General features: G+C 39.8%; 1 protein-coding gene across 5 annotated transcripts; it reads right to left on the bottom strand.

Moving 5' to 3' along the window:
- Window positions 1-999: 999 nt before the first annotated feature.
- Window positions 1,000-18,335, bottom strand: LOC136440890 (DCN1-like protein 3). 5 transcript variants are annotated; one of them, XM_066437046.1, is made up of 3 exons: window positions 18,211-18,335; window positions 17,758-17,851; window positions 1,000-4,479 (listed from the first exon to the last, which is right to left on the bottom strand). In XM_066437046.1, the coding sequence occupies exon 3, from the start codon at window positions 4,373-4,375 to the stop codon at window positions 3,440-3,442; it is 936 nt and encodes a 311-aa protein (XP_066293143.1). In that variant the 5' UTR covers window positions 4,376-4,479; window positions 17,758-17,851; window positions 18,211-18,335; the 3' UTR covers window positions 1,000-3,439. The 5 variants fall into 5 exon arrangements, with proteins under 5 accessions (XP_066293143.1, XP_066293145.1, XP_066293144.1 ...); XM_066437048.1 differs by having other exon boundaries at window positions 18,157-18,220; XM_066437047.1 differs by lacking the exon at window positions 18,211-18,335 and adding an exon at window positions 18,089-18,200.
- Between the last annotated feature and the right edge of the window lie 1,650 nt (window positions 18,336-19,985).

Raw genomic sequence — 19,985 nt, 5'->3', positions numbered from 1 at the left:
ACCATGCACAAGGTGGAGCATGCAGAAGAGCCCCCTAGTGTTTCTTATCTAAATTGCTTGTCAGTAGTGCCATGTACTAAAGCAGATATTCTATTCTGATTTATAAGAATCACCAAATTTTAGATCCTTTTGATATCTAACTGACAAGAATTACACAGTACAACTTGGTAACTTCCATGTTGTTTATAATGTCATCAAAGTTTAAATTTCACACATACCAAACGAATGCCAGACAAGAATGATAATATTGCAATTGAGACTATCCTGCACTTACATGTATGGAGCCAACTGTCATCCTTACCTACATTAGACCATATTATCTCCAGTTTGACACACTTCAGGAGTGGCCATTAGTAATAGTAGTGGTTTTGAGCATCAGAAACATCTCCATGGCATTCTACTTCTGCGATTTCAGAGGACCCATCTCTCACATGCGCAGACTCGCGTGATACACGTGAAATTCATGTTCAAGTACATAGGGGGTCTTCTTCTCCTGGTGCAATCCAACATTGAGCAGAAAATTGAGTCTACATTCCAATAAGGATGTCCCTTGGATTTATCCAATAGAGTTTTGGGTTAGTCTCAATCAGAGCTCAAAATTTCATAGTACTCCTCATTCAGTCCTGGTATTGTAACGCATACTCACTGCAAATACAATACAGCAATGGGCTTTCTAAACTAGCTGGTTACATATGACTGTTGTGGACTGACTGTAATGTCATACCAATAGAGCACAAGCGTGGAATGTGGTATATGGCCGTTTTGAGGAGTTAATCTACGCAAAGAGCTTAGTTGATTGTCTATGAACTTGGTCAAACAGTAAATGAGCCTCATTATCATTTTTAACTGGTGATAACTTTTCATTCTACCATCAATTAAATTTCGCATTCCCTTGGCATCAGTATTAATACTACATGTATTGTGTAAAAAAATTCACATAGTTTTCTGTGGAGAGAAACAAACATTTAGATCAAAGGGACCCATGCATTTTCGAAAAGGTTCTTCCCATATTGTGCAGTCCCACAATTCAAACTGTTTCTGTCAGGAGTGACCATGAGTAGTGGCCTTCCAAGTGTGTGACGTGAGAGTGGTTAAAATGTTCAAGCTTTTGCACATGCATGTACATAAGAACATGAAAGCTGATGTTAGAGCTCAGGGTTGCCAAGCTCGTCTTAGCAACCTTGAAGAATTCAGACCAATTATGAGACAAATTCTTTGTAGTTCTTGTTTTGGCAAAGGGACCACCAACCAGCTATATGCCATGCTTTGGAGCATACTGACTATACGGCCTGATGTATTTAATTTTGCACGCAAAATCTCAAATTTTGACTTGTTGGATGATGCATACACATTTCTTGTATCAAACTTGTAGACAGAGAGTGCATGCTGGATAGGAGGGCCACATTCTTTAAGAAAAGCTGACTGTAATAGCAACTCTCAACACGTTTGATATTGCTAGGCCAGACACTTCTCTAACTGCTCTGAATTTATCACGAAGATGTTGAGAATTTGCCTGTTATAATTGCTCTGAATTCAAAAGACTAGATAGATACACAGTCATGACACAGCAGCATCAAACATTTCCACACAGAGATCACTGGGTGCAGTATGTGATTGCATATTGCCACTTACAAATACAAAGAAATTTTTAAATACATTCATATTCTTTCAGAACAACTGAATGGAACTAAAACAAAATGACTGCACTTAACGTATGTTGGCTAGCAAATAACCTTGCGGTAATTCAACAGAAAATCATTCGTACAAGATACTGATACATACTTGTGACTTTCCAATCAACAAATAATTGATCATTATTTCACAAATGCATGGCCCTTATTAGAGGCAACAGATTTTGTTTTAAAACAACAAGGAAATGACAACCACAACAATAGCTATTTACCATTTTACACATGTAGGCACAAGCATAAAGGAAGGGAATCATTCTAAATTTGATAAAAATAATACCGAAAAATAAACGTGGTAAAAAGAGCTAGCCAAAATTATCATTCATTTACTGTGATAGATTGAGTAGCCAAATTTCTACATTGTATCAACAAAGCAAAATGCTCCGATGGTGGATGTCTAAAAACCAGTACACAGAAACTTGTCAAACATCAGTCATAGTGTCCTTAGACAAGTTAGCTGTCGACTGTCAGGTTTCTTGAAGATCTTTTACTTTATGTAGTGGTTTTCAACACAACTGCTTTTACACAGCAGATACAAAATCAAACAACAAAAATATATGTTATGCCACACAGGATTTCATAAAAATCAGGAAAATAGCTTTTTAAAAAAAAGCACAGTGAAAAAAATGATTGGTGCTGAATAAATTCTTGATACAGGCAGCAAATTAACAGTTCTAGTCAACCTCATATATCCACAGATAGTGGCCACATCATATTTACAATTACATAGATACTAAGGAGCTTAATTCTCGCTATTTTACAGGAATGTTACCAAAGGACCTGAAGCAATTTAACCAACATTACGTTGTCATCATTTTCATTGAGATTTACAAACATTTCAATCCAAAGCTACTGCTTCTAAATACACATACAGGTAGTGCTGTTATTGAACAAGGCATCACATACATACATCAAAAGTTTCTTTGCTGCTTCAGGCAGTATCCTGCCCAGGTGATAGCACATTACAACTTCTACTTTTCAACACAAAAATATATTGCAACATGAGCAATGCCTTATCTAAACCTGATCTAACAGAGGCTTTCTTAACATCTTTCTTTGCAACAAGCCATTCAGACTTTGTCAGTGTAAACTGTAAGCATACTAGTAGTAATAGTTACAGTGTGAGATCTATGCACACTCAACAGTTTGGGCTGTAGAATGTAAGGTAAACTGTTCTCAAATGTTTTGCCATATACATTGTCTATATCTTTGTGCCATGCCAAATGTATAGCACAGTAATAGATTGATTATTAATCCTTGCCACGCTGTCAGAAAATGAGCAGCATTTAATACCATAGCCAGAATTACAAGTATATGTCTGCTCTTCCATTTCAGAGTGAACAATCCAATTTACATGCTGGACATCAAGATGTCTTACTATACAGAAGCCTGAAGTCCATAAGCCTTAAGCTGGGACTATAAGACATGACACATTATTCGCTTTGGCAACCCATCCCAAACCTTGCTGTCAATAATCATAGTATACAACACAGTGGTCTGGAAAGGCATGAAGTATAGGGTGTTAAATGGCTTCACATCCATTTGTCTGATATTGTGCTAAACCCTAGGAAGCATCTCATGCACATATTTTTCTTATGCTCAGCTAAATCTGCATGATTGCTAAAAGATTGCCACACACTTTTTTGTCCAAAGCACCCCATTGCAGCTATATTTACACCAGCGCAATACAAGTGCAGATTAAGTACATATAAAAGACAACATGTTGATCACCATAAGACATTTAACACTCTCTAGACCTCATCCTCCCGCATTCCCCTTTCCTTGTCTTGTTTCTCCTTCTGGTGCTCGTGATCAACAAAGTCGTCAAACAGACTCGGCCATGCCTCTGTGTCATCGTAAGTACTCAAGTCCTCGCCTACCACCTCCACAAAGTTCAAGTACATGTTCCACGTGTCGCGCGAGATCCCCCGCACCTGACTGTCCTTCAGGAATTCGAACCATTGGTGGAGCAGCGGCGGCTGTCTGTGGGAGAACACCAGGTGCCACAGCGGCAGGGCCATGTCCATGGGCAGGGACCTCTGGCCCTGGTCTGAGTCCAGGCCGAACTGGAATGTCCATCTGTACAAGTCCTTGAAGGTGCTCTCGTCTTTGACTTCCTGAAGGAGGCTTGGGAAGGAAGCCTGGATACCCTTGATGCTGTCGACCTTCAGCGCCCTGCAGCCCCCCTCGAACTCCTCCCTGGTGAACTTGCACATCGTTCCTGCGTTAAACTTCCACGCCAGCGCCAGCACGATAAACTCGGCGGGATCCACGCCGAGGTCCTGACAGAACCGCTCCACCCCTTCTGCCAGGATGCAGTCCTCGTGCTCGTCCTTGTACTTGTCGAACAGTTTATGAATCCTGGTCTCTGAGTACTCTGGTGGTGAGATGGAGATGGTTTTCAGGTTGTTATTGCTGGTCCTCTGAATGGATGAGATGGTTGGCAGCTTGGCAGGATGCATGGGGACCTTTTTTTCAGAAGTCCTCATCTCCTTGTGGGAGGAGCCGTTTGTGTAGTATTCCTCATGAGAGCCCTCGGATGGGGCCGACCTGACCGACTGGCCCTTCTGCACGGAGCTGTAGTAGCTAGGTGGGGTGGGAGTGCGGTGTTTCCCATTGTGCGACTGTTGGCTCCTCTGGGACTCGGTGGAGTTGGAGTCCACACAGTGCGACAAGCACTTGCCCATGGAGGAAATCAGCAATGGGAATAGTCCTGCTGTATTGTGGAATGGTTCTTCCCAGCTACAGGTCGAGCTGTCGGTGTCTCAGACTCTCCACCACTTCAGCATGTCTGCAGGAAAAAGAAAAAACATGAGTCAGGATTGAGTCACTTCTGAGAAAAAGTAGGAGAGAAAAGTCACAGAGGTCAATTCCTGTTGGTCAAAAGTTTTCAAAACAGAAGAAGGGATAATGTTCAGGGCAGGAAGTTAGTCACTCATTTCACTGAAATTCATACTGCACTAAGAAGAAAGGTATGCCAAACAACTTAATAAATAAATTTATATTGGATTGAATTGAATTGAATTGGATCAGGAAAAAAGAAGGTGATGCAGAAAACTGTAACGTTGAAGGTAACTATTGTTGTAGGTCACGCACAAGAAGTCATGACTCTATAACATTGTACACCAAGGAAATGCAATGTAACATAACACGATTTTTCTAACATGTAGATGACCTGCAATGGCTAGATCATATGTACATGTAGCCAGTAGGCAACTGGAGGTATGAAGTTAGTATTGCAGAAATAATGCAGTAAGTACTGTATACTAAATTTCACTAGATATACTCTACGAAATCGTCATTGAACAAAACTCATAATTTGTATTATCCATCTGCCATGGTGGTCTATTTCAGGTTAGCCACATACCTGTAACTATATATAGCATATGAAACAAATGTATGATGTGATAATGTGCACATTTGAAATAGTTCTCCTAAATTGTGAAGATGTACTTGAGGTAAAAAAAGCTCTTGTCCATTTCTACTAATTGGTGCTCCTAAGCATCGGCAAAGTGCCCATATGGTACATTATGTACCATACTCATAATAACATGCCTCACAAATTGTGGATAATATAATTTTTGTGTTGCTAAGCTCAGAGAGTGTATCATGTCATCATTGATATGATACCAGTGAAGAACGATAAACAAGGGGTCTGTCTGTACAAACAAAGGAGAAGGAAATGGTTCCCATCTTAAAGGGCACCTTAAAGGTTAAAGTATCCATACAGGCAGTGCAATGTTTTTTCGGTATAGTAGAATTAAGCTCTTCCTTCCGAAAAAAGTACACGTAGCTCTCTCTACAAGGAAGATGGCAGCTAAGGGCGATCCATTTCTGTGTGAATATCCCAGACTTGATCATCGTCTAGACGTTTTGTAAGCTTGCCAATTTGCAAAGCTAGAGAGCTGAGGTCCCCCTGTCAACACATATGTCAATGGCATTCCTTTCGGCTGGAAAAAATGTGCCCCCATGACCCGACCTGAGAGTCATTTCCTCAGGTCAAGTTCAATGCACTCTTTCTCCATTTACCTCAGTCATACTTTGGGGACGTTTATCCGAGCTGACATAACAGACACACCTATCCCGTTTAATTGTATTGTGCATCTGTACAGCTGGTATAATTACCATTTTGTGCAACCTTTCAGGCAGAAGTAAATCAGTAAAGGTCATTTGCAAAGTTAAGTTAAGTGCTATTCAAGAGAACCAATGAAGATTCGTTCTCATTTCTAGTTCACAATGAAATCAGCTATAATACAAAGTTTTTAATGTTTTCTACATAATTGAAATGTACTTGTATTCAAAATAAGTAACATGTATTTTTAGCACAAAGTACTCCAAATTTAACCTAAGCCCAAAACCATGATGGTGATTCCTATAAATATAATATCCATGCTTGTTTCATAATTCACACCTTGTACAGACCACTCCTTGAGCAAGGTCAGAGTCCTGCGCACCATTGGCCTTTTTCTGACAGCCGTAAAAATTCCCAGAGTGCGCTGATTGACCTTGGTGGGAGGGCAACACTCCCAGGACTGAGGAGATCCAAGAAGGCTGGTATCAAGCTAGCTCAGACATAAATTACATGTACAGAACAGTGCAAATTTTACTCTTCCTCAAGGGACAGGAAAAATACTTAAGGAGCTGAACACACGCTCTCACCTGTCCCAGACAGTCCCCTTATGTTGGTCCTTGTACTGATTTGACCTTTCTCAACCACACCTACAACCTCAACTTAACCACACCTACAACCCCAACTACACCCCAAAACCTACCTTCATCTCAGCCAAAAACAAAGACTGACAAAGACCTTAGGACAGAACTATGAAATTCTACCCACCGACTTGTTACATGAAAGCTGGGAATATTTCCTACATAGACCAGCCGCACGTAGAACACAGCACCAGACCAGTGGGGAGGGGTCAATGCTATTACCGGTGGGCAAACAAGCCTTGCCCTGCCTGCCATGTGCACTGACCTGCACAAATACAGCATTTCAGGCTTTGACGTCATCATAACTAATTGGTAGGCATGATGTGAGTCGTGCCTCACAACAGGAACTACGAGCCAGACTATCCAATATGCCGCCCATACAGATTAGTTCTACCAAACTCCTTCATTATACATCCAATATTCTACGCATGTATCAGTCAAGGTCATCATGCCATGTTTGGAAAATTAAGATGCGCCCAATGATTTGCTATTGAGAACATTAAGGTTCATTTAAAATTTAAATCCACAAAAGGTAATTAGACTTGTGATATAGTGACATGTACAAGTACTGCATAATCAACTCTATTTATGAATGCATTTACATGTATCAAGACCATCATATCTATGCTGATTAATATCACCCAAGAAGAAATCAGCTTCACTATAGAATAGCAAGCAGGTAGAGTCTAATGAATACAATGTGAAAAACATCACTGAAATTGAAAATACTGGCATATTCAGCTCCCTTTTCGTGGAAGTCCTAGCCAAATTGTCTAGCACAGGCATAGATATACAGCACATTAATATATCAAACACTAACAATATTTTGCAACCATCACAGATATGGAAATATGTGAAAAATAGATGATACATTATATAAGCTGGGAATACTGTCTTACTTGACATTTTTATTCATGTGCAACAGATTCTATCTTTGATATATTTTTGACACACAGTATACATGTGTATACAACACACTGTCTATGGCATAATAAAGTACCCAAACAATTACACACCCAGCATAAAACACAATGTTGGTCAATCATTCATGGGTCAATAGTTGTCATTGATTCTCTGACATCCGGAGCATCAAAAATTCAACAGGCAACGGTGCTAAATTGCATGCTGGTTCAGAAACTGCTTACATGACGCTTTTGTTAAAGAACCGTTAGGAAAATGGACAAGCCTGTACACCTGTGTCCGTCAGAAAACTATTTTTAGAACAAAAAAATAAAAGTTAATGTATTTATAGTCTGGATAAACATTATGCTAAACCCAGCAGGCAGCTAAGTACAGAATAAATATTGAATTGCAAGCTACTTCCTATATAATGAAACAAGGTTACCCTACACAAATCAGGGATCACTGATGACTGCCTAATTTGAAGTATTCCCCCGTGTGGGCATTAGAAATCTTGTGTACCAGTGAAAAAGTGAAATGAAAAGATGTGAAACAGAGAGTAAAAGACATGCTGTTACTATACCTGTTTGTTACACATTTCTGGTGTTACAGGGCCTTACACACACAACTCCATTCTAGATGTATACCGTTCTACCAGAACAAAACTGCTGCAGTATCACAGTTCAGTACCCCCTGATATGGGCAGCTGACAAGTTACTGACATGTACATGTAGGCAGGTGGCAAAATTGTGGTTGTGTTTATAGTTATAAGAACCTTACTTTAAATGACTTACCAATGGTAACCAACCTAAGGCTACAGTAATTCAATTTATTGGTTCTCAGATTTTAAAAGAATACAGTGTAATATACTGCAATACTGCTTAACTGGAAAAACAAAATGAAAACAAAGACCAGGTTTATACATGTACCTTGGTACACTCGATTTTATGGAGTGAATGCAGTTATATTCAAGTTTTTCTCCCTCTACTTTTACAGTACAAACTTGGTATATTTTCACATTAAAATGTCAGAGAGCCCAGGAAATACATTGATGCGGCCTAATGGAACTAAGCTATTAGCACTAGTTAAGCCATGCTAAAATGATAAAAAATCTGTAACATTCCATTATCAACCATAGTAAGAGCTGGTTTTGTAATATTGCTGATAGTGGAATATATATGGATTGGAAACTATCAATATATTATGCGGTAATATTCCCAGACGAAGCTACATTCTATGAGCTCAAACTCATATTGTAAACTTGTACATTTAACAACTTATATCTACTGGCAAGAAAACTGTTCCTCTGTAGTTTATGGTTTAGAAAATGCACTTGATGTTATCTTTGACAAAAATGATCAACTCCTTATTTCCCTCAAACTGCCTATTGTGCACGAACACTAACAGACAGTGCAAGCAGACATGGACGCCATGTGTTTGTGTTTAAACATGCATACAGGCACATTCTGCCCAGTCCCATTCAATCAGGAAATTGCCTTTCATGAAAATTCCATTTCAATTTTCCATGGACACAAAGGAGGATCCCTATCATTACTCTAAAGGCAATCTAGGCTTTTCACATGTTTGGCAACATATGTCGAGGTTCTGTCTGACTGCATTCGTTGTAGCCATGGGACCCTGAAGCATTCCTTATAAATGCAGGCAGCATGTCAATTAGGTATACGAACTGTCCCTTGATACTGAGTGTTGTTCCATCAGCTTATGGAACATTAACCTAGGAATGCTCACTTTAATCTGGCAACATTTGATACATCTTACGTCACTTCTTGACGCAAAGACCGCTTAAACATTGGGATATTATGAATAATGTATTCAAAAGCATTAAAAAAATTTCATTTACACTGCAGGTAATAGTTTCCATACAATAAATATGGAATATAATAAGAATGGTCATATTCAATTTGAGCAATGCTCAGGAACATTGAATCCCTATCAATAGTACCGGTATTAAGGAATACGTAAAAGGGAGGGCAAAACACAGCTGGAGACAAATGCTCCAAAAACCTGAGGAAGCTTCTATATTTCTGCCAATACACCATCAAGTCATCCAACATCACACACCTGCACAGTACCTGAAGACCCGATGTCATCTCAACAAAAGATGTACACACAGGTTTGTGAATGTTGAACTATGTTTGACACATGATTCAGAATGTCTTGAATGGACAGAAAGCATTACAACCTCCACCTCAACCTCTGTACATAAATCCACGATCTTCTTGATCTTTGCAAATAAAATGCTTCAAGCTTGTGTGATGTGTGTTCATAGTTTGACATACATATAGAATATAAGGAAAGGCCAAAGTTGTCCAATTCATCTTTTGCAAAAGGAGGTTATAGGGAGAAATTCCTTGCACAGTATTTGTCAAAAGGAACATAAAATGATAGTTGACCACACTTGAAATCCAGTAAAAGAGAATACATACCTTTGATGTTTTAGACATCAGCTAGACACCATTAGTTGCATTAAATATTGACTTTCAACCCTTGGGGTTTTCCCTGTAATCTTGAGTAAACGTCAAGGCTGGGTCTTCCACTTGGGAGCACAAACACTCAAGGTGTTTCTCCATGGCAGAAAGAACGGAAATAAAAGTCTGGCTGCAGACATGGCCTCCTGAGTACCTATGCTCTTGGTCTTCAGGCTCAGTGAAGCGTGAAACCAGTCACTCACAGACACAGGTAAAAGAAAAATTACTGCATCCTTTTTCTTGCTTACCCTTTGTTCTAGCGTCTTGTTGGGCAGGGCCGACAGGTATGGGAGAAGTACATCATATGCACACTTGCAATGAAGCAGTAGCATACAGCCATTCTAGACCCATCCAACCAGCTTATCTCCAAATGCCTCCCCCGGGCATAAAGGCCATGGGCAATTTGACCAGACAGGATGAAACCTATCAGCATGAAGGTCTTCACAACAGCAGATCCAATATCGACCTGGTTTTAATGCACATGCAGTGTCTAAGGCTGGACAGATGGATTCCTCCCAGCTTGTTATCTTCAACTTTGCCTGGCTGCCATATCGATCAATGCATCAATCATTCACATGACGGATTACATTCACGTTCCACATTGACCACACTACACCAAAATGTCAAGCTATACAATGTTGCCTCCTAGAATTTCCATTCCCTTCGCAATTTGCATTTTGATTATATTTCACCCTGTCTGTTATGTATCTATCAGAGGCATATGCATCTCCACTAACTGACAAAAGCACCTGATGTATAGCTCTAGAGAGGGTTCCACCTACAAATAACAAGCTTGTGCTTGAGTAGTGCATCTTTACTGTCTTGGTGATGAATATGCATACAGACACCAGTGCCTAAAGTCTTTCTCACCCATTGGTCAGTCTCAGCTCGAATGCCCTGGCATTAGCTGCCCCTGGAAAATGATAGGAAGCAAGCAGACTCCCAGATCAATAATGTCATTCTGGCAGCTCTCCGCAAGTCAAGGACTCACCAGAACATCATAATGGCCTGCTGCAGTAATATTACATTTTTAACAGTACACTGACTAACCCAGCTCTTCACAAGGCACAGTTAAAGGCACAGTTGACTCGTCTTTCAGATATCATATTTCTCATCATCTCTTGGAAGGGGGCATTGGCCTGAGTCGATCAATGCTTGCACGGCCATGTCATGATATTCAAGTCAATTTCAAGGCACACAAGATGGTTGCATGGACTAATCAATGCTGAGGAAATTTCACAAGAGCATCTGTGTCTGCAACATTTATCACATCCTTATAACCTTGTCTGTAAGGTTATCTTCCTCTGTAAGCTAAGGTTTTTCCTTTGTCCTCTCTCTAACTAAAGTCTAAGACTCCATATAATTATAAGCTTGCTCACAAGGCCAGTTTTAGCCACCTCAATTTTTTTCCGTCATCCCGGAAAAATAAAGAAAGACTCCATTTTCCCCCTCCATACGCAGCAAAATTCTGTCAAATGACTGGTGCTGGCTAGAGCCCTGTGGCAAGGTAATCTTCCTCTGTAAGTTTTTCTTTTCTTTCTCCAAGTCTCCATTGATAAGATCTTTCAGCCTGATGAGCACTCACACTAATTACCATACTTGGATCCTTTTTAAAGCTTGTTTCATATAAACATTCGTTACACTGCATCCAAATATATCTCTGCAGTAATTGCATGCTTGGGGACATGGCAAGCCACCGTGAATATGTCTAATCAGTAATCCAGAAATAGAGGACAATAGCCCCCATGGGGAAAAAAGGTCAAAATGCGGGTTAGATAACATGTTAGAAGTTAAAAATAGTACTAACTCAAGTTATTTTGGCATGAGAATATCGGAAAAATGATTACTCAACAGAGGAATAAATTGATAAAATATTGTCGAATTATCGATTTCCACAGCAATCATCAGGCAAAACCAAGTACACAATGTACAACTCAACCAGAAAGTCAGTTGAATCTTTACTTACACTAGTCACAGGTCCCCATTTGCTGGTTATATATGTACATGTACACATTCTATAGTCTTCTTCACATTCCTTATGAATTCAGACATAGACGAGGTGCAAACCTGACAAAAATGATTCATCCCAAATCCTTGCCAGACGCAGTGAAATCCTGCGTGAGCCAAACTGCCAAATCTTGGCTGTACAGAGTGGAAGTTAGAATTGAATTTCCTGGGTATGATTTATTCATGGCTATATCACAAGACCCCAGGCATGATCAAGGTGATGACAACAGGTCAGGTTCCGTCCACACATCTGATGGGCTGCAGTGTTTGGAGGGCCAACATTTGACTTCTGTATGAACAGTAGGTCAGACATGGCTGTTTTTCTATCAGGATTATAAATGGGCACTTTCTAGCTGCAGTACTAGTGATGGTACTGGAGCATGTATATCCATCAATCACATACAAAGCTTGAGTGTTAAGCTTAACACTTGGAAACCCAATGTAACGTAGATCTTTTCTCATGTCAATAAACTATGTACAGTAGATCTAGAAAGAAAAAAAATGGTCTGCAGAAAGTTTTCCCATTCTACCCAGCATAAAGGGTGCGTACCAGTAAAACTGGGAGGATAGTGACTGATACAGCTGCGGTTACACTGGCTATATACATGTAGATACAGATATTGTAAATATATTGACATTTGAATTCATAACATTCAAAATAGTGTTGTCATCATTACTGCTTTGCTATCATTTTATAAAACACACTAGATTAATTTCAATCCGGGTCTGAAAGAGTTTAGGTCAACAGCCATATATTGAGTTTTGTACATGATTCGAAGTCTGTGGGGACTGAGTAGACTTTGTGGAAGTTGGACCTTATCCAGAATGCCACCAAAGGCTTGAGAATGAAGGTGCCATATACAAGCTGTCATCACATCTACCAGCTAAACACAGCTGCCACCTGAAGTCATCCTACCAATACATAATGATATTAACCTACAATCGACTGGTTCGGATAATGATAAATGACCCCTGTGCACCTGCATACCCCCTTTCATATTGCATATTTGACCAGACGTGCCCATAAATATTACCTGCACACCTGCAAGGAACAATTGCTTTACAACATATCAGCCGCAATATTTCCTAGGTACTTTTTGACATGCAAGGGTGCTTGAAAATCATATAATCTGAGATGAACACTAGAAACTTTGAAAAAGAAAAATGACTGATGACTCTGTTGCCTTATGTTGCAACCTACAAAGAACTGATGAATGAAAAAGGAATGTAAAAGAAAACAATATTAAACTTTTCACTTTCACACATTCAGTGCATGCATTATCACATATTTTGAAATCATAAACTTGGACGTTTTAAGTTCTAAGTTACCATATGCTTACTGCGTAAATATACACTTGATCAATATAGATATTCCGAAAATAATTTAATCAGGTTGGTAGAACATAGGATATTTGGGTTTTACTTACGTCAGCAGGTGAGATTACCTGGTTTTGTTAAAAGAAACCCCAAATATCCAATATAGATATCACCCAGAATTCCAACAAATTTCAAAAATCATTTTACTCTTATAACTTTTATCGTTATTCTTCAAAAGAGACCTCAATAAGATTTAAAGAAATGGTTTAAATGACGCTCAAATACCGGTAGAACCTTAGATAGGGAAATTGGAAGGTAAGAAAATAAACCTTTGAGGATAGTTCCTGCATATGGAAACACCTAGTAATAAAATGACAAGTTACATGAAATATATTTTTGTTATAGATTAACTATCTGGTCCGTCAAATGATAGTACCAGTACTTGCTTCAAGTTCAAAGCATTGCCATTTATGACATGATGAAAATGTCCTTGCCTAATAAGCTAGAAATGATAGATCTAACAACATGGGCTCCCAAACAATGACTGGGACGGAACACAATTCAAAGATGGAGACGGCCCTGAGAGGTACTAATATTTCTCATAACCGTATAACAATCAACACCTCCAACATAAAGCTCAACTAATATCCCAGAAAATTTCAGGTGGCCACCCTGTTTACATATCCATGTATGACAGCATCCCATTTAATACCACCCCAGGGAAAATCCACTTAGGCTGCCGCATCACAAATGCTGTCATTAGCGGAGATATGGATGATGGCAGCTTCACCATCAAGGTCATGTGGAAGTGCCTCACACACCTGCCATCAGGCACGTCCACAGAATGCTCAACAACACTGGTAGGGATCATGTTTCCCTTCTTGGGGAGGTCTTCCTTAGCCTAAGTGTCATCTTGTTTAGTTCTAGACTCTGCCTTCACAGTACGCATCATCACCTCCATACATTTATTTATGAAAAATTGCTATCAAAAGTTCAAAATGCAGTTTTGTACAAAGGCAGAGCCTGGAACTAAATGCTTACAGGATGACACTCAGGCCAGGTCTTCCTTTGCACAATCCCAAACTGTATGGAACTTGAAAATCGTGAGACCATTGAGGAGAAACCGTACATTGATGTCTGGTAATGAAGTCTTAACGGGAGGTAAGGTTCCCAATATACAGCCCATCAGAGGGGATTTGCATGGTACATTATTGTGAACCCCTGCAAATTGGGCGAGGGCGAACCCTATCTTAATGTGTCCTGAGATCAGATGCAGTGGGAATGTAATGACAGACATGGACTGTAAAACGAGATGGTCCAACGAAAAGCATTAATATTGTACTGCATACGGGCATTAGAATATTGATCTATACAATGTACAGGAGACTCAAGTCATGCAGAAAAGTGTACCACGTGAAACCTTGTGCACCCTCCCACCAGATAATGTCTGGGCTGTTCAACTAATCAAAATATGTTAAATTCAACCTGACAATGCAAAAAGTGCAGTGATACTATTATAACAGTACAGTACAAGTAAGACTACAAACCCTCCACTTCCTCTTCAATCTATAAAATACACACACATGTATCAACAGTTACTGCATGTACATAGAATAAAAGTAACCCAGTTAGTGTTAGATTACGAGATCCATAGTCCTTCTCTACATTGTTTACTATTGGCTTGTCCTAGCTGAAGTGCAGCAGGCGTAGACAGTACAGTGCACACTACCTTTGATCAGGAGGCCTGAGCAATAACTGTATAACAGGGGTCAGCTATGGTTCACAGAGGCCCTGCAAACAAGTGCTTCTTTGTTTGGGTGGCTGCAAAAATAAACCCTGTCTGGGAAGAGCACTGAAGTCTGAGGTTAAAGGAGCTACAATCTTCCTGCTACATCTCTGAGTGAGAGGAAGTCATCCAAGGGGTATCCAGGTCTTGTTTCTACGACCTTTCTTGTTTATTTTCAAAATGATGAACAGCGGTAAGATAGTGTGGTAAAGGTCAAAACTTCCATGTGTAAATTTTAGACTGTCTAGACCCTCTGCGATCCATCGCCTCACAAATGGTGTCCAGACCTGCTCTATTTTACAAATAGAAAGTGTGGAGACTCAGACAAAACTGTGCTTACTTCAAAGGCTGGGGTCAGACCTATCACTATCAGAACCCTACTGCAGCCAATGCAGGCTGTTCCAATGGAGGGACTGTTGCAGAAAATTCTAATAAAGGATTCTGACGTTGGAATCAATGTTGTTACAATTTTTTTGTTGTTCGAGGACACAAAATTCTCTCAACTTTTGGCACATTTCACATTGAAATGTGTGTGTTTTTCGGGTTGGTATGACATACATGTAATAAAATACAACACAGTGTATTCCGCATCACCCTCAGTCCCCGCCCTCCCACAGGTAAAGCTGGTACCTTGGGTGATACGGAAAACACTGTGTTGTACTAGTATTCAAAATTTTTATATATATATTGGCGAAATGTTGTTGGTGACATAATACAAAATATCAAATAAAACAGTTACAGGAAAGGCACAGTATACTGCAAGGGCATGCCCTGCTATTATGTGTAAAGTTTCCAAGCAATTACACTTTTAAAGGACATCTATTCATCGCCCTGGTCTGTGGTCTGCCGCTTTTCATCTATTGGGACAACCCAAGGCAAAACAGTGTCTTAGTAACCATACAGGCTGAAACATGAGTTATATCCCCTTATACTAGAGCAGGAGACTACAAACTATCATACTGTGACAGTATGTATCTCATTCTTGGAAGTTCTAGAACATTATCCTCTAGTTTTAATAGATTACCATGCTATTATTATGTTTTCAGTTTGTGAACTGGCTTCTGTCATTGTTACATATCAACCTTGGCAAGATGGGACAGAGAGTTGACAGATGGCAGAACAGACAAAACAGAGAGACATATTCCTCTAAGCTCCGTTTAAAGACAACAGAACTAAAAATGTGATACATTGAGAACCACGGGAAGAATGCAAACAATCACTGGTACAAAGGAAGTGCTTACAACACAATGGTATCCATGTTATCATGCTACAACTCACCACAACAGTCTGTGTTCTGTTATCTTCCATTTGAAAGCTGTCTGGTATCAAGTTATCCTGGTAATCCCAGAAATATGTGAGGACAATTCAGTTATCGCAAAGTTCCAAAGTAGATCCATATCTGTTGTCCCCCACTAAGGGAACAATATCAGAACTTATTGATTTGACCTTTTAACATGCCCTTTGGTCACGTTGTACTGTAACACAGTCCAATTCTATATGCTATGCTAGAAATATCCAACTACAGTTCATTTGTGTTTGAGCAATTGCTGCACAGGTAGAATACAGTTGCTATTGATTGAAGAAGACATCTCATACATGACAACAGAAAAATGTAACTAAATCATATAAGGTTTTTAGTATCTGCACAAGGTTGTGGCATTTGTTCTGAGCAAATAAATTAAGATGGCTGAACTACAAATAAACAGGAGGGAACATGCACAGGCAAGTACAATGACCACCTGATATGGTAATATTGCTTGCCTTTGCTGGGCCAGCTCTATAACCTGCCTCAACATGTAAGCTATAAGAATGATAACTTGATAACCAGACATGTTAAGTACATGTATCCGGAAATATATTCCAAAGCATATCAAAACCATACATTCCTCATGCACAGATGCTTTTTTATTTTCAATTTTCAAGCAGCATCCTAACAAAAGCTGCTTTCAATAATGGGCATATTGGTTTATGTATCTACCACAGGCTGATTGCAATGAAAGACACCAGAATTCCTCAAAATTAATATTTAAGCAGGTTATGAATTGGTGTCACTTGGCAAGCAATGACTCCTCTGACTGAAAAATTGGTACAACTACATAATAAACCTATGGGCATATCTAATCAACAGTAACAACTTTGATTCATTCAACAACACCAAAGGTTTGATTGTTTCCCAGTGATTAACTTTGTACCCTGTTCAATGGGTTTGATCTTGATGTATGTGATAGCAAAGATCCAATCTACAACTCAGTCTACTGAAGAAGCAGCCAGTGACACAAACTGGTCTATGGTACCTGGCACCTTTTCCTGCCCACAATTAAGTCGGCAGTGGACGTATCAATAGTATCATCACCTGGCTTGATGATCCTTGTTCGACATAAATTAATCTTTGTTAAAAATTTCACCCAAAAAGTCCCGCAGGACACCATATATGGCAGCAGCTGTCAGCTTGGCTGAGAAGAAATGGTTCTGAGCTGGATCAATTAGGCCAGACTCTAGTGAGCTGAGGTAGGGGGATTATAAATTACTTCCTCGCTACGGATGCTTCATAGACAAAATACAATTTGTGGTACAGCTGGGCCCAAGAGGCCTTCCATCTCCAAATTACAATAGGATTTGATATTTGGCGTCCATACATCATGTTACACCGTGTGCTTTCAGGATAGATAATAACATGCAATCAGTTTGCTGATCACGACTTTGATCAATAAATCTTTAAATGGAAACGACCTCTTCAGCAAGATGTGTAAAGGAAATCAACCGAGCCGACTGTGGTATCTGGAATAAAACCATAACGCAGTACCTTTTACAAGCATTTTTCTTCATAGAAGACGGAGAAATGGCGTTTTTAATCACCTACCTGTGCCTTGGATTTGATGCGTTCGATTTAGGCTGCCATGGCTATGTTGCTCGGACCCAGCTTGACCCAGCTACCGCTCAATATAATTTCTATCCTACAACGAGAAGAATGTAAGGATAAATATCAGGCTCATACCGAATAAATGAAGGCTTCTGATTGTTTTAAAAACCAACGTTAGTCTGCCGAAGTCTGGTTAAATCCAGCAGAAGCAGACATTATTTACACTCACGTTCACAAAGCACCCCGACTTCAGACGACAGGAAATTCCCTAACCAAATTCGTCCCGAGATATCGGGGCTTCCCACGAGTCAGACCGTTAGGCTATACTTACGTGTGGTTAAGCAGCGGAGTACTAAGTATAATGCTGAATCTGATGGACAAAATATGAGCTAAACATACGTTCAGAAAGAACAGAATTCGCCTGCGAAGAGCAGACGATACGAAACCTCTCACCTTCCCGAAGAAAGCCTGCTGCCGGAAGTAGTGTGACGTCATATCCGGGATTATTGGACTCTGCCATAAATGGAAAGGGGGGGTTTCCTTTACGTGCAATATGTACACTTCATATAGATAACGTTGTGTTGTTATGGGTTCTTTTGTATAATTTTTGGCAGAGCACGTCTCAACAAAGTGACATTCAATCGGTTTAGTGGGGGATCGGAGCAGGAATGGTTGTGTAACGCGCAAAAAAGGAACAGTAGTTTTGGAGGGAGAAAATGAAAGTTAGTTAAAAAAAATGATGAGCAGGTGATATAACATTAACGTTATTCAAATGAACATCAGTCAGGTACCATTACAACTCTTGTATGTATGCATTCCTTGTGTCACCATCTTCACAAAATAACATGCTTTACTTTGGATGTAAAACCTTGCATCCCATTTAAGGCCCTTTTGTGGTGTTTCATCTAGTCGTAATGCACTAGATGGCACTTATGGGGTACCTGTGTAATGGGTTTTAATGGAATAAGACAAAGCTGGGTGAAAGGATCTCTCCCACACTATCATCCATCTCAACAAGGTTCTCACGGGTCAATCTTATCAGCATTCTGAGATTGGCTCGTCTCATTAATGTCTGTGTCCTTGGGAGTCATTGATGAGGGCCTGCATGGGGGGGTCCCGACAACACTTTACGCTAAATTCGGAGGGCTGACTACGTAATACTAGTACGCTGAATTCAGAAAGCCTCCCTACGCTCTAAGTTAAATTCAGAAAGCCCCCCCTATGCTCCACGCTAAATTATGGAGTGGTCGGCAACGCTCTACGTAAAATTAAAACGGCCGATTACGCTCTACGTAAAAGGGGCATGCAGGCCCTCATTGATTCTGCAAGTGTCATTGCTGGAAATAGATGATGTCACGTGATACAGTCATTCATCAGTGACATTTCATATGCTTCAGCTACAAAAGCATTTCATTTCGGGGTATTGAAAAGATAATTAAAGCTGTGACACAGCCGTGGCTAGGTGTCACAGGTATGAGAAAAGAAGGAAAGCATTTAATTATGTATAACGGTTAACGTTTATATAGTATGGGCAAATCTGGAGAGATGCATCAAGAGATATTGTCAAGGGGGGTGGGTGCATGAAAAGATGGGGGATGAATTGAATCAGGAGAGTTTTCACAAATATCTAATGACAAACATTTCACCTGATAAAGATAAACCTAACGGCATGTTTGCCTCAACATCCACAATCCTTTGAGGCCCCCATCTCTTCAGAAAGTACCGTATCAATGCCAGGCTAAATGAATTTCGATTTAGCTCTGTCCTTTACAATTGGGATTTACTGTATGCTGTAGTTTAGATACATGCCAAGCTACATTTACATTAAATTGTGTAAAAAAGCTTTCTTTCCAGACTTGGTTTGAAAACAGAAACATCACCCAGTTCTGTTTTGACTACAAATAACAGGAGTGACTGTATGCTGAGTAATGCCTCGAAGGGAAGCCCTGGACTTGACTCACCGTATCAGTTACCTTTCTGTGTTGTCATGCCATTAAGAAGGTCAGACCATTTCATTTCCCTTGGTGGGGAGGACGTCTTTTGTTTATCTTCTAGCAAGTTCCTCATTTCCTTCCATCTAAAACATACACTGAATACCAGCCTTAATTTTCACTACAGCACAAAACAATATTCTAATTCAGTACAGACATATAGCAGCTTTTATCTTTTGAAGTTGAGCTTTTAGAATGAAGACATTTGAATACAAAAACATATATTTAACATAAACC

This window comes from Branchiostoma lanceolatum, chromosome 8, assembly GCF_035083965.1.
Source record: "Branchiostoma lanceolatum isolate klBraLanc5 chromosome 8, klBraLanc5.hap2, whole genome shotgun sequence".
Classification (NCBI taxonomy): Eukaryota; Metazoa; Chordata; class Leptocardii; order Amphioxiformes; family Branchiostomatidae; genus Branchiostoma; species Branchiostoma lanceolatum.
The sequence above is the reverse complement of the archived record's forward strand: the minus strand, read 5'-3'. Positions and strand labels throughout refer to the sequence as shown.

Excerpts from the sequence above, each read along its gene's own strand:
- LOC136440890 (XM_066437046.1), bottom strand. The coding sequence starts at position 4,375 with ATGGGCAAGTGCTTGTCGCACTGTGTGGACTCCAACTCCACCGAGTCC.